At 44.0% G+C, this 14,521-nt stretch overlaps 4 protein-coding genes across 4 annotated transcripts; 1 reads left to right on the top strand and 3 right to left on the bottom strand.

Annotated features, from left to right (window-relative positions):
• Positions 1-920: 920 nt before the first annotated feature.
• LOC103992294 (alpha-1,3-arabinosyltransferase XAT3) lies at positions 921-3,247 on the bottom strand. Its single transcript, XM_009411942.3, has 3 exons — positions 2,692-3,247; positions 2,510-2,596; positions 921-2,383 (listed from the first exon to the last, which is right to left on the bottom strand). Exons 1-3 carry the CDS (start codon positions 2,819-2,821, stop codon positions 1,140-1,142), a joined length of 1,461 nt encoding a protein of 486 aa, XP_009410217.1. The 5' UTR covers positions 2,822-3,247; the 3' UTR covers positions 921-1,139.
• A 1,772-nt stretch (positions 3,248-5,019) lies between these two features.
• Positions 5,020-6,600, bottom strand: LOC135672924 (uncharacterized). The gene is made up of 4 exons (XM_065181425.1): positions 6,468-6,600; positions 6,247-6,354; positions 5,385-6,160; positions 5,020-5,314 (listed from the first exon to the last, which is right to left on the bottom strand). The coding sequence occupies exons 1-3, from the start codon at positions 6,594-6,596 to the stop codon at positions 6,059-6,061; spliced, it is 339 nt and encodes a 112-aa protein (XP_065037497.1). The 5' UTR covers positions 6,597-6,600; the 3' UTR covers positions 5,020-5,314; positions 5,385-6,058.
• Positions 6,601-9,843: 3,243 nt separating this feature from the next.
• Positions 9,844-11,852, top strand: LOC103992303 (U-box domain-containing protein 4-like). Its single transcript, XM_018825242.2, has 2 exons — positions 9,844-10,381; positions 10,780-11,852. Exons 1-2 carry the CDS (start codon positions 10,107-10,109, stop codon positions 11,588-11,590), a joined length of 1,086 nt encoding a protein of 361 aa, XP_018680787.2. The 5' UTR covers positions 9,844-10,106; the 3' UTR covers positions 11,591-11,852.
• Positions 11,853-14,092: 2,240 nt separating this feature from the next.
• LOC135679158 (leucine-rich repeat extensin-like protein 3) lies at positions 14,093-14,521 on the bottom strand. The gene has a single exon (XM_065192605.1). It carries the CDS (start codon positions 14,519-14,521, stop codon positions 14,093-14,095), a length of 429 nt encoding a protein of 142 aa, XP_065048677.1.

Here is a 14,521-nt window from a genome sequence, read left to right as displayed (position 1 = left end):
TTTTACAATGCACCCCATCTTGTCCCAAGAAAATGCTTCCATCGATGAGGACAAGTGAACCCCATTGATTAGGAAAAGGACTTGTACATATATCTCAGTGCACTCGTTGAAAACAAGGCTCCTAACGTAAGCAGAAGAATACAATGCAGAAGATGCCAGAAAGCGAGCGATGAACTCTATCTCGATCCGCGTAATGCCCGATTTGATCTCACATGAAACGTATGCCACTGTAGCTATCATGCTGTATGCTGCTTTTAGGTGGGCATGAGCAGGGTAGATATGAAGAGTGATGATAGCCTTTGAAGGTGTGGTGGGTGGGACGGTAAAATGTTGAAGACGATCACATGCTGATGCAGCCCACAGCTTGCCGAGCCTGTTGACTCCTTTGGTTCAATGAGGTGGGCTCTTCCATCGGTGTTGGCTTGCGGCATGTAGCCATCTCCGATAGCTCCACCGCACCAAATTGCTAGTACTAACATGGTGGGGTTGATCCCTAAGAGCGAGACGTCTGCAGAGATGTTCCCGGGTTAGGTCGGACAAATTATTGGTTGCCTTCCTCACCCTAAAGGTTCCACAGGACACAGCACTGTTCGAGCACTGTACCAGAGGCAAAAAAACAAAGAAGATAGGTATGGATTAACTCGTGTTACGTCAATCGTATCGAGGCAGTCATCTGATGTTGGTAAGCCAGAAAGGGTTCACCGACAGCGATGACATTTTTAATCTCTGTGGAGGAGCAATGATCGAGGAAGGGGAGCTATGCACTGAGTTGTTGCTGTGGTCGATGAGCCATCATAATTCCACCGCCACCACCACCTTCACCACGTCGGTTTCCATAGTCTGGAATTACCCAATTCATCGACCGATGTGTAGGGAATATAGATGAGCTTTTCTTTTGAGAAAAAGGATAAAGCTGTAGATGATCGAATCGAATGGAAATTTCTGGACTTGAAATCATTTTGATTCACTATACTCTCATTATTGGTGACTATCACAAAGTGTAAACATCACTATACTCCGGTTTAGACAAACGAACTAAGGTTTAATTATCTACGTCCTTAAAACGAAACAATGAATTGTAAGTTCTGAAGAAAAAGGAGGAAGAAGAAGAAGAAGAAGAAGAGGTGCGAGCAGAGCAGTCACCGAGCGGTCGTCGTCCGGGTGTGAGGCAGGAACTTGAGAGCTTCCAACAATGTTAGCCTCAGCCTTCCCAGATGAGGCTTCACGTTTTGGTTGTCCAAGTATACTCTGCTCAGCTCATGCCACCCTTTCTTGTGGATCGACTGAGGATCCGTGAACACGGGGTCATCCTTGGGGTACTGATCGCTCAGCGTGCTCTCATCCGCTTGGATGCGGTAGTCCAAATACTTGAGTTGCATCTCCGGTGATGGCGTCTGGAAGGTGTCTCTTGCCAGCCACTCCAGGTTGCCCATGGGAACCACCTGGATGAACACGGCTCCTGCGGGGAGGAAGACCATGTTGGTCAGCCCGGCGCCGTGGACTCCGATCATCACGTCGGCGGAGTTCACCAGCCTCGCGAACTTCCCCAGGTCGGTGGTTATCTCCGGCTCGGCGATCCTCACGTCGAAGCCCAGGCTCATGGCCATGTCTGCCATCCCCCTCTCGTTCAAGAACACTCGGGAGCTCTTCCGGGATATGATCAACAGCCGGGGCTTCCTCCTCAAGTCCCATTCGTCCCCCGACGGCTCCGCCCTCGGCCTCTCCAGTCCGTACGCGTTCCTCAGCATCTCCTTGAAGTCCACCACGGAGAACCCGCCGGGAGTCCTCGAGGGGTCGACGCCGAGTTCCTTCTGGAAGCTCAGGCCCGCGATCACTCGCGGGAAGCACCGCACCGCGTCCTGGTCGTTGTCGGCGTCGATGACCTCGTACTTGGACAGCTGCTTCAGAATCAAGCTGAACTTGCTCAGCCACCAGGATTTCGCGTCGGCGATGACGAACTGAACCTCGCCACCGAACCGGTAGGAGGTGATGAACAGAGGGACTAGCACGTCGGTGAAGTCGTGGAAGAGGTTCCCCGTGAACCCGCCGATCGAGAAGACCACCGCCGGCACCGTATAATTCTCGGTGCATCTTGGGCGTGTTTCCTGATCTGTGAACGGCTTAATTGTCCATTCCTTTACATGGGCAATGGCGGCCTGGTCGTGCTTTCGGGCGTAAGGTTTGATCTTCCATTCTTGGCTAGTCAAGGAAGGGTGTAAGAAGATGGTCTGAGAGCTTCCTTTCACCCTTATATCACCTTCTGCTTCACAAACATTCGATCTCCGGCTTGTTTCGGAGCAGATGGGTTTCTTCGAGTCCGCAACAGCTTTCTCTTCACTCGCCTTGCCCATTGACACCGTGCTACCTTCTTCATCACCGATCCCTGCAATCAGAACAGAAATGTTTAGCAATGCGACATATATTTCCATCTTCTCTTCTTCCTCCATGCATCTAACTATTGAATTTCTCTGATGACACAAAAATCCCAAAATTATGCTACAAAATTTACCTTTTAGAGCATGGTCGGCACTCCTGGCTGTCACCATCCTTATAGCTTCCATGTTCATTTCTATATCCGTAGACGCCTGCGACTTGGCTGCAAGAAGCACAGTCGTCCTCTGTTAAGAACAGAAGAACCAGAACCAGAACCAGGAGCAAAGACGACATCTTGGGGAAGAAGCGGAGACAGACCGTATGGAGCCGAACAATAGCGGGCCTTGACGAAGGAGAGGATGCAGAGAGAAAGAAGCATGGATGCTACGATGAAGGCGTTCCCTGTTCTCCTGGGCTCAGCCCTGGGGTAAGTCCTGACGGACTTCATCTCTTCCTTCTTCCTTCTTCCTTCCTTCCTTCCCAACTCCCTCTTCTTCTCCCTGTCTCCCTTCCACCCTCCGAGCCCTTATACCAGCTTCTCGTGGTCACGCGGAGGTTTGTTGACCAAGTCGGAGCCCATTCCCGCACCTATCACCACACGTTTGTCTACCCAGTCTTTCCCTATTAGAAAACCTGTTTTATCCTTCAGTCAAATTGCTCCTGGCTTTCACCTTTCGGTAAACCGCACTGTCAAGCTTCGGGTATGTTCTCCCTCAAAGTGGCTACTCGACATATCTTCTTTGTGATCGACACCGACAGCGCAACATCTACGATCGAATCCGGTGGAAGATCAAACTCAAGATTCATGAAACACCGCACACTTTTGGTCGCTCGAAGTTTCTAGCAAGCTTTTAAGTGGCATGTAATCGACGAAACTCTCTCGCAGGCGTAGCGGCATGCAAACCGTGAGCAAAAGCTAGAGAAAGGACACTGATACCAAGAGCTGAACGCGTCTAAGTTGACATGTATGAACAGAGGATGTCCAGCACGAGACTTATCGGCGTAGAATTATTTGATTATAGGGTAAATCCCCATTCATACTCCATAGAATTGTTCAAAGAGATGTTTCCTAGCTGAGATTCCGAGTTGCTGCTGATTCTTTCTCTCTCTATTTTATATGCATTACACACGGAAAAGAGTCTCAAGGCATGTGATGTGTTGTGTGTTTGAACCTTCCTGAGGAAGAAGACCTGGACAGCTCAAAACCATCGCATTCACCATGTGTTTGGTACATAGGAGGAATCATCGGGGAATGCTCGAGTTGAGCACATAATTTAATGGCCATCTCTCCTTGTATTTGACAACCCCGCATTAAATCGCAATTCGACCGTTGAGCATTGTGTTCATCTGTATGATACCGAGAAAATTGCAAGTTCTTAATGCGAAAGAACGAGCCAGCGTCGGTAAGCCGTCACATCATATGCCATCGTCGCATAACACAACAACTCGACTTCATCAACATGTTGGTGTCTGTTCTATCTCGGCTCCATAAAGAACTATTAGAACAGAAGATTTTACATAAAGTGTCTAACTTACTAATCCTCTTAGTACAGACGTGCAAAGGAGGAAAGACATGAGTAATTATGGTTCTCTTTCTTCATAAAGGGGCGAGTTTCTTGCGTGCCAAATGTCTCCCACAGCTAAAGAACAGTTGCTCCACACTATATCTGACCACCGAACCAGAGTTTGTAAGATTCACGGTAAGTGTAAGGAGGAAAACCAACATGTAAATTGAAGCGTTGGCAGCACCACAATAAGTTTGATGTCCAAGCTTCTGCAAATTGAGCTGGAATGTGGTCCACCGGGAGGGGAGGGGGGTTGGACAAGCTCTTATGGCCACCAACTTCATCTTTAGGCTTGTCGGAGCTTGACTTGCAGCATCTGCGGTTGGCCTCCAGTTGGCATTTATTATTTATCTGGAGAATATTTCGCCTGGGTAGGTTGTCCCTACTCACCACATTGTGATGCATGACTGGGGGGAGTACCTCTTCTTTCCCCCTTTCTTTATCTTTCGCTACAAACCTTTAAGATAAAGATGGGTCCTTCCATCCGTGAAATGATTGGAGACATATGGAAAGGAAAGCAGAGCAGCTTTAAATTGTTTCTCCTTTTCAGAAAGAGGTTTGCACATGCAGGAGGACCTCTGTGCTCCTTCTCGGAACATCCTTGCAGGGATTCAGTACTCCGGGCATGGTGAAAACGAGTGCGAGGGACGATGAACTTGGTTGTCCTCTCTTGCTCTCTCTGTGTTGTGATGGGAAAGCAAGAATGATGAGCGGAAGTGGAAGCAGCATCCGGCAAAGTGACACCCCACCGGATGCTCGGAGAATCGCGCACAAACGCCAACAACGAGAATCGTTTAATATTCTTCGGCGACCACCGCAAATCGACACTGCCTGCGATCGTCATTCTCCCAACACCTCACAAAGGGGAAGAGCACAATTGCGGTGCACGTGCAGACCGCACTCATTTAAAGCTGTAGCGGCAGCCCAGCCCATCGATAGCCGTGGATCCCATGTCGACGAGCAAGCCTCGCTGTGAACCTACCCAATCAGGCCCATTGTACGAAACATACTATGGTTTAGACTAAGCCAAGGTAATCAAACATGTCGAATTCAATAGTATTGGACATGACACAAGAGGAAATAAAGAGAACTGTAATGCCATCATCAACTGCAACCACAGCTTCAACACCAGCAAGTGATTGTTATTAAGTATTTAGGTAAACACGCCTTCGATCTCACAGCATCCACTTCTTTCTATTTTGACGTGACCAATCAACTACTGCATGCTAATGACGTGAAATCACATGCATACGGCAGCCATCAGTTGCTCCCGGGAGGTGAAGGCAGTTGAGGGGGGATTTGATGCTTCACAGGATTCGATGCTGGAGATGGGGGACTCCACCCGACCCTTCCACCCAACATCCTCTCCTTCCTCCCTGCAAAGAAACAAAGGTAAGGAAGGATCCTTAAGAACAAAACCATGCTCGTGGCCGGATCGGATCATACAAGCTTTGGCACCTCCATAGGCCGAATGAAACTGGGTAAACAGCAAGGCAGCAACCGCAGCCATTAGAAAGAGGAATCGGATGGAAGAAGAGAGACGCATCTTTCTCTTGGGCTTCTGACTCCACTGGGATGACATCTGATTTCAAAGTTATAGTCTCTCGCATGGCTTTAAAGAAATTTTGCCGGGCGGCCACGACGGGTATGTTAATTGTATTTTATGTTATCAAGACATCCCCAGTGTTCTCATGCGGAAGATCTTTTGCTGTTGAGTTGACTCAATCTTGTTCCTTTTTGTTGCAGTGCAATGAAGCAGATGATGTTGGATATGCTGCATCCTTCTTTCCGTGCGGAATAGGACATTTTTGGGGTCAAACTTGCAGACGCAAAGCCACACAACCAAGCAAACTCAAACCTTGGTATTGCATCCAATGACTAATTTCTTTCTCCTGGCGCTTCTTTGTTTGTTCCTATTCAATCTGTCTCATACTTATTGTGTGGATTTCGAAATCGTGCTCGGTTCATATGATTGACTATATTGGTTCACTGAAAGGAGGGGCACATAAGAAGATCGAAAGGAAAAAGGAAAAGGGAAAGAAGCTTAACAGATATCAACTTTTTCGAGACTATGAATATAGTAGAGAGGATAAATGGTGTACTGTTGCATATGCACATAGCTATGATATAGATGCTTCATCATCGTCTTCCTTGTGATATTTCCACACCGTAGCCATAAGCCCCTGAGAGGGAGAACAGGATGTCCCACTCCTTCTCCCCTGCTGCATTCATAGCAAGCATCTAACGTAAGTACATACCGGAAACTAACATTGGATCTCTATGAAGCTTGATCTGAGTGCCAGTGTACCTTCTTCCCTGGGGCGTTCTTTCCGGTCTTGACACTCCGTAAGCTTTCCGGCCGATTAAGAACGTAGTCCTTGAGTTGTTCATCGCTCATGGCTTCTATCATGGCAGTCTGGTATCACAAGCAAAGGCAAATCTAAGCATCAGCTTGTCGTAGCCAGAATCATATTTAACGAGAGACTGAGTCATGCGATGAATTGCTTGGAAAAAGAGGAACGTATATACCCATGCAATGAGCTCCTCTAGTTGTTTTCCGACGGCCATCTCTTCCATGTCTGCGAGGTCTTTTTTCTGCTTCCACGAAATGACTTCCGTGTCTGAGGCCTTCTTCCCTTTCGGTTCTCTCCGGGACATCTTGCCACAGAGAAAACGCCGACGCGACGGATTAGGAAGGAAGGCAAATATTGATATATAATAGGGAAGTCGAATGTAACGGTCGACACTATCACTTAGAAAGACAAAGTTAGGCAAGAAGGTTGGACTAGAAAGGCAGCTACTCATACAACGGTTTATCGACCGGAACATAACATGTGAGCCAGACGCCGACCATATAAAAGTTAGCTGCCGGCAATAATATATATATATATATATATATATATATATGATAAATTCTTGTAAAACGTTTTAATTTTAAAAAAAATTTAAAAGTATCTTTGATCCAATGAAAAGATAATTTTATCCCTACACTGTAACTCTTATGTCACTTTTGTCATTGATCATTATTCTTGCGTCACATTCATCCTATCGGATCTGACTCTATCTATCTTACTCTCGCACGACAAAAAAAAAAAAAAGAATGTGATAATAACAATCTTCATTACCCTCGCATGAGGAAGGATACAAGTGACCATCGATTGTAGACAAAGAAGGACATCACAAAGACTAAGATAACGATAGCTTTTTTCATGATAGTTGATAATTTGACCTGATAGAAAGGAGGGAAGGCTGCGAGGAAGGCAAAGACGAGGCTGATAAAAGGCCATGGGCAAAATAATCATTTGTGAAAAGGAAAAGAATTTTTTATAATTGCAGCCCTATGTAACAATTTCTCAAAGATTATACAAATTTCTGCACCTAATATTTCCTTTTCGCTTTAGCTAAGACAAAGGAATTGCTATAGCTAATGAATGTGATGTAAATCAAGAAAATATTTTGTTGCTTTAAAGTTTTATTGACGTAATGTATAACTATGCAATAAGAGGAGGCGATGGGTGTGTGACTCTGAGTAATTAAAGCTGGATGAAAGTAAATTTAATCTCTGGCTATTGATATTGACAGCTAAATATTTGTTTCAATATGATTTTGAAAGATTTTAAAGAATAATGCTAATAGCATGGGATAGAAAGAGAAATAAACTTTTGTATATGAATAAATACTAGTACATCATAATATACAACGGAATTAAATGGAACTACAATAAAATAGAATACCAAAATATATGTAGAAAACCCCTCGAATGTGAAGGGTAAAAATCATGGACAAACTAGAGATAATCCACTATAAGAATAATGAATACACAAATCTTAATATATTACCCAAAACCCTAGCAATAATCATAAGAGAATATCTGGGATACAAGAATCACAGTAATAATCTATTATAGATCTGATCTAACTTGAGATGAAAATACTGTTAGATGATTGAGAATAGTGTCTCTGTATTGTCCTTGTCTTCTTCCCTTTCTTTCTCTTTGGATTTCTATCTTTTTCTCCTCCTTTTTGCTGTGCCAAGAATTGCATCTTTACTGTCTTTTTCTTTCCTCTTTTTATAGCCACCACACCCCCAAAATATAAATTTGGGTTAGATTAAGAGGTGGTGAGCTATGGGCTGATAAAGCTCACCTTGGGTTAAATATGGGCTGTTAGCCCAACATGGTATCCTTTGGAAGATAGATACTATGTTGATTATTATCAAGCATTGTTACGAGGGGGCCCCACGACCCCAGAGAGCTGCATCTGGTGCCTGGGTGATGTCTTCGTCAACCGCCCGATCTCCCTCATCACCTGGATCCTCCGACCGAATCCGCTCCATGATGGATGTCACCTCAGCATCCCATCCTCCGTCGCTGAGCTTGCAAACGAGCCTAATCTCCGATGATACCATCTCACCGCTCCGCTCCTCCGTCTCCGTTCTCCTGAGTGCGGTACGGGGGAGACAAAGCTTTTATACGAGGACGGTTGGATCAGACGACGTCAACGTTCGATTCCTGTTATCCATGTTGGGTGTCGGTTACCGCAACTAACAATCTTCGACTACTTCCTAGCCCTACGATGAGAATCCGACGGTGATGAGCTACTCCTGAATTAAATTTAATGAATCATTTCTCATTATATTTTTTGTTCTTGTTATATTTAATTAGGGAAAGAAATATGTTGGCCCAATTCGAGAGCACCAGATTTATAATGAAAATTAATAAATACATATTTCATAATTAACATCTAACCGAAGAATAAATGATTTAAAGTGTATTTGATCGCACATGGGTCTCAGGGAACTAAACCCATGCGTTCATCACACATCATTTAACCATGTGTTGGTGGACTGACATATTTGTGTTTGAGCTTTCTAGACGTAATGTAAGAATATAGTTTTCTCTTTTTCTCTTTTTATTTTTTTTATTTTATTTAATAATAATAATAATAACATTGGCCGATTGGTGAACACTTCAGCCCTAAGATTGGGATCGAACGGTCAGAAGCAAAGATGCGACGGGGGCTACATCCCGGCTAGTAATCCGTGTCTGGGAGGAGTAATCGATGATGATGATGATGATGATGATGATACTAATACTTTATTCTGTCGTCTGGGAGGAGGACGTGGGCGGGATAACCGTGAAGCAAAGTAAAGGAAGGATCTCAACGTCCGTTTCTATGCTTAACGGTCAAGCCAAGTATTGTTTTTTCTTTACATTGCAGCGACCACCATGTCATCCGTTTCTCCCGTTCCCGTTACTCAACGTTAGTACACCTCTCCATTCTTCGAATACTTCAAAGCCTGGTAGGGGATCTGATAAATCTCTGATTGCTTGTCTTATAATCGCGCTAATGTAGTCACACCAAATGCTATAATAGTGGAGGTAACTTTTTGAGTCTAAAAAACCGTGTAGCTTATAGTTTAATCGATTAGGAGCCTTCTTACGTAGATAGAGATTTAAGGTCTGGTACAGTGCATTAGGCATCCGATGGTGACTTACAACTAGAACCAGGAAATATTAAATCCGACGGATTGGATCGGGTGGGCATCCTCTTTCGCTTGACTGGAGAGAACATCCAACTACCATAAATCCAAGCTGGATGTTACCCAAGTAGATATTGGTCGTCGATATCTAGTAGCAGGATCGATGGATTTGGAGTACCATTCGATTACTGCTCACCATCCTTGCTTCCACGGGAGCCAGACACGGATTACTAGCCGGGATGCAGCCCCCGTCGCATCTTTGCTTCTGACCGTTCGATCCCAATCTTAGGGCTGAAGTGTTCACCAATCGGCCAATGTTATTATTATTATTATTAAATAAAATAAAAAAATAAAAAGAGAAAAAGAGAAAACTATATTCTTACATTACGTCTAGAATTGGGCCAACATATTTCTTTCCTTAATTAAATATAACGAGAACAAAAAAGTATAATGAGAAATGATTAATTAAATTTAATTCTGGAGTAGATCCATCACCGTCGGATTCTCATCGTAGGGATTGGAAGTGGCCGAAGATTGTTAGTAGCGGTAACCGACACCCTACATGGATAACGGGTAGTTAACGGAACGTCGGCGCCGTCTGATCCGACCGTTCTCATATAAAAGGCTCCTCTCCCCCCGTACCGCGCTTAGGAGAACAGAGACGGCGGAGCGGAGCGGAGCGGTGAGATGGCGTCATCGGAGATCGGGCTCGCATGCGCGCTGGGCGGCGGAGGATGGGATGCGGAGGTGACGTCCATCATGGAGCGGATTCGGTCGGCGGACGTGGGTAACAGGATCCAGGCGGCGAGGGAGATCCGGCGGCTGACGAAGACATCGCCCAGGCACCGGAGGCAGCTCTCTGGGGCCGTGGGCCCCCTCGTATCGATGCTTCAGTCGGACAGCCTTGAGTCCGGGGACGCCGCTATCCTCGCTCTCCTGAATCTTGCCGTCAGGGACGAAAGGTGCGACCTTTAATTCTTTGACATCAGACCACCGCTTCTCTCGATGCAATTTCCAGCTCAACCTTTGTCCTAATGAACAGCAGGAACAGCTTTATTCTTATCTCTTTTTCTTCTTCTTCTTCTTCTTCTTCTTCTTCTTCTTCCTCTGTGTATAAATTTTGTACAGCAATCACGTCTTCTCTGTTCCTTTATGATGGGATCACGGTAGAATCTTATGTCCACCTTTGTGCATTCGGTTGATGCCCAAGTTCTTGAATGACTGCTTTTCTTATGTACATTACTCTTCTTGAATGACCGCCGAATCTTATGTCGACTTCAGTAACACTTCATTCTAAAGCACATTGCTCTTATTATCCCAATTGCGTTGGGTTTCTCACATTTTAGATCTGTGTTTGCAGCAATAAAATCAAGATAGTGGAAGCTGGTGCACTCGATCCCCTCATTCATTTCTTGCAATCGACAAATTCTAGCCTCCAAGAATATGCCACTGCAGCTCTCCTTACCCTCTCCGCTTCATCCATCAACAAGCCTACCATCAGCGCCTCTGATGCCATCCCCCTCCTCGTCAGAATCCTCAGAGATGGAAACCAACAAGCCAAGATCGACGCTGTCATGGCTCTTTGCAATCTTTCCACAATCCCAGAGAACCTTATTGTCATCCTGCCACTCCAACCCATTCCTTCTCTGATATGTTTGCTGAAGAGCTGCAAGAAGTCGTCCAGAACAGCCGAAAGGTGCAGCGCCCTCTTGGAATCACTGGCGAGCTTCGACGAAGGACGGACTGCTTTGACAGCTGCAGAGGGCGGAGTGCTGACAGTGGTGCAGGTACTCGAAGAAGGGTCGCTCCGCAGTAGAGAGCATGCCGTGGGAACCCTGCTGACGATGTGCGAGAGTGATCACTGTAGATACAGAGAACTCATTCTCAAAGAAGGTGCCATTCCCGGTCTGCTCGAGCTCACCGTTCAGGGGACTCCAAAGTCTCAGGTGAAAGCTCGGTCGCTGCTTCAGCTGCTGAGAAGCTCTCGCCACGAGAGGGCCGAGTTACAAGCAGACGCTCTTGACAGCATCGTTTGTAACATCGTCTCCAATATTGACGGTGATGATCAGGCAGGGAAGGCAAAGAAGATGTTGGCCGAGATGGTTCAGAACAGCATGGAGCAGAGCTTGAGGCATTTACAGCAGAGGGCTTTTGTTGTGCGCTCCGAATGAACCCCCACTCCTCGGTGACTGCCCTGCAGACTCTTCCAGATGACCGTCTTCTTCGTTCTAATTTGTCGGTCGATTTCTCTGATAGGGAATAAATGACACAGAACTACTGTGCCAGTCCAGGCCGCTGGTGGTATCGGGTGACTGGTGAAAGTGTCGATGTATTGTTTTCGTATGTTGTCTTCTACCTCTGTACCGTCATCTCTGTCAAGTGTTGATAGAAGAAGAAGTAAACAGAACATACTCTGCAACACATTGAAGAAGTAAACAGAAGTCAATTCGAAAGTTCGACTTAAGCTTTGAAGATGGTTTCAAAACCTCTCGATACGACACCGACACCATAAGATCTCAATTGACTCCAAATTGATATGTTTTAACGTAATCTTAAACTAACAAGATGAATTTTTATGGCTACAATTTATTTGAGATCTATGTTTTTTTTCGTATGTAATATATATGTTAGGATTTGGATGTGACTTGCATGAAAAAACGATGCAACCACCTTTCTTGGACAGACGATGGTGGTGGAGAATGACATGTTTACTACTGTTGTCTTCTTCGTCGTCTTCTTCTCCATGAACACAGCTGTTGGTAGGCGATGAACCCAACTCTCCTTAGCCATGACTGCTTGTTGGTCTGATCACGCCTACTCGAATTGTAGCAGACGTGGTTTGTCTCCCAAACGTCGGTTAATTGCTAGACATGCTCTTAGTGGATTGCCTTTCATGCCCTACACATGATTGTGACCTAACACCTACCTTTCAAACCTTCAATTTTTCGCTCGAATAGATTCGGCGTGAGTATTTTAACTCAACCAAATATTAGACCGACAGTATTTATATTTATATTTTTTTATCAATCATGTGTAGATTCTAAACTTGATTTGTGAGTTTTTCTTAATTCTCTATCGAAAACTTTGGTATATAATAATTAAAATCATAATTTTTTTAAAAAAAAATCCTACATATAGAAAATTTTCATATTTGAATTCATTATCCTTCGAGTAATTTAAGTTTAAAAATCAAAAATTATTAATCAACCCAATAGGATAACATAAGTTAATATTATTAGGGTTGATAAGTATTTTTAGGAATCCTAATCATATTCATATTAGTTGAGAGAGTTCTAATTAGATTGTTCCTATATAAATATATATTAAGTTTTAATTTTTTGGAGAGAGAGACAAGACGCTTTACAGGTGATCTAGAGTTTCTAATAATAATACAAAAATAAATTACCTAGATTTATGTGAGAATGTATATATAAGAATAATTATATTTGAGTAATGATAACTTAAAAATCTTGTAATTGATCTCATATATCGAAGAATTTAATCTTATTAGTAGATATAGATTGGAGTTACTAATTCACTTAAATTTAAGTTTAAAAATCTAAAACTATTAATCAACCCCAATACTATAACATCAGTTAATATTGTTAGGGTTCGTAAGTATTTTTAGGAGTCCTAATCATATTTATATTAGTTGAGAGAGCTCCGATTAAATTAGTATTGTTCCTATATAAATATATATTGTTTTAGTTTTTTGGAGACAGAGATAAGACATTAAGAGATAGTTTCTAATAATAGTTGAGAAAAAAAAATCACTTAGATTTATGTGAGAAGAATATATACACGCGTACTCATGTTTTAGTGTGAATAACTCAAAAATCTTATAACTGATCTCATATATTCAAAAATGTAGTTTTCTCCATCGATACGGGTTAAAGTCAAGTAAATTTTGCATCAATTGTTAGGTATGTATTTTTATCTCGAGTAATTATTTTTTTTGGTTTTCTATTCTCTCTCCCCAACAAATATATCTTCTCCTCTCTCTTTGATTGATAATATATAGATACTAAAAACCTTACAATAGTCCTACATTAGCTATCTTAAAAATCAGTAAACCATACTATTGACTGTGATAAGCTTCTCTCCTTAGTTAAGAAAAAAAGAAAAAGAAATTTGGTCAAACATTTGGCACCACCTTAGATTTCATTGACAAGTTGACAAGGGGAAGCTCACATTATTAGATCGAGGCCCATATTGAGGAGACATTGTTCTACATAAACTACATTTACCACGTACGATAGAAAAGAAGATTCTCTCTACTTTCTATGTGGAATGTAGCGCACCTCTCATGTGCCTTGTGGACCATACATGGTTGAATCGACTACAGATATGCATTGCTCATCCCCATGTGCCTCGAGAGCCGAAATGCTTGAATGCAGTACTCGCAAGGATACATATGAACCAAGAATAAACCATACAGTCGATTCTTACAAGAAGTATTGCATTCCAGAGATGCTACGAAGGCTAACATACTTTACCATCTTCCCCTGTTTTCTTAAAGAAACTTTTGCAACACCGGCCACCTTCTCCTCCATCTGTTTCCTATCATAAGAGAGGGGGAGAGAAGAAGCATGAAAAGTACAGGGAGTGGAAGAACTTTCCTGCGCTTCTCACATGGATGCGTGAAACCTACGAGAAAAAGGACGTAAACTATACTAAATAAAAACTAAGCACATCATCATTCCTAGCATGCTGATGACGATCTTTCTGAGAGAATATTTCTCGAGAGGAGGAGCCACCGAAGCCGACGGCGGCGACTTGTAGTAGTACCAAGGGAACCATGGCAAGATTGGATTAGGAGGGGGCGGTGTAGAGAGGTAAGGGTAATATCCCTGCGGCGACGGCGGAGGGTAGTTCCAGTATCCCGGCGTGCCCGGTGGTGGAGGCGGGTAGCCTGCTGTCGGCGTTGCCGGGGCTGCCGGCGGCGGTGGAGGGCAGTTAGTCACTGATGTCGGTGGCGGCAGGCACGGGTAGGGGCATTCCGGCTGGGAATTGTCCCACGAGGCTGACGTCGGAGGTCTCAGGAATAGAGCGAGGAAGAAGAGCAGAATGCATTTGGTAGAACCGAAGAGCTTGCACAACAT

Source organism: Musa acuminata, chromosome BXJ1-1, assembly GCF_036884655.1.
Source record: "Musa acuminata AAA Group cultivar baxijiao chromosome BXJ1-1, Cavendish_Baxijiao_AAA, whole genome shotgun sequence".
In the NCBI taxonomy this organism is placed as follows: Eukaryota; Viridiplantae; Streptophyta; class Magnoliopsida; order Zingiberales; family Musaceae; genus Musa; species Musa acuminata.
This window is presented reverse-complemented; position numbering and strand designations above follow the sequence as displayed.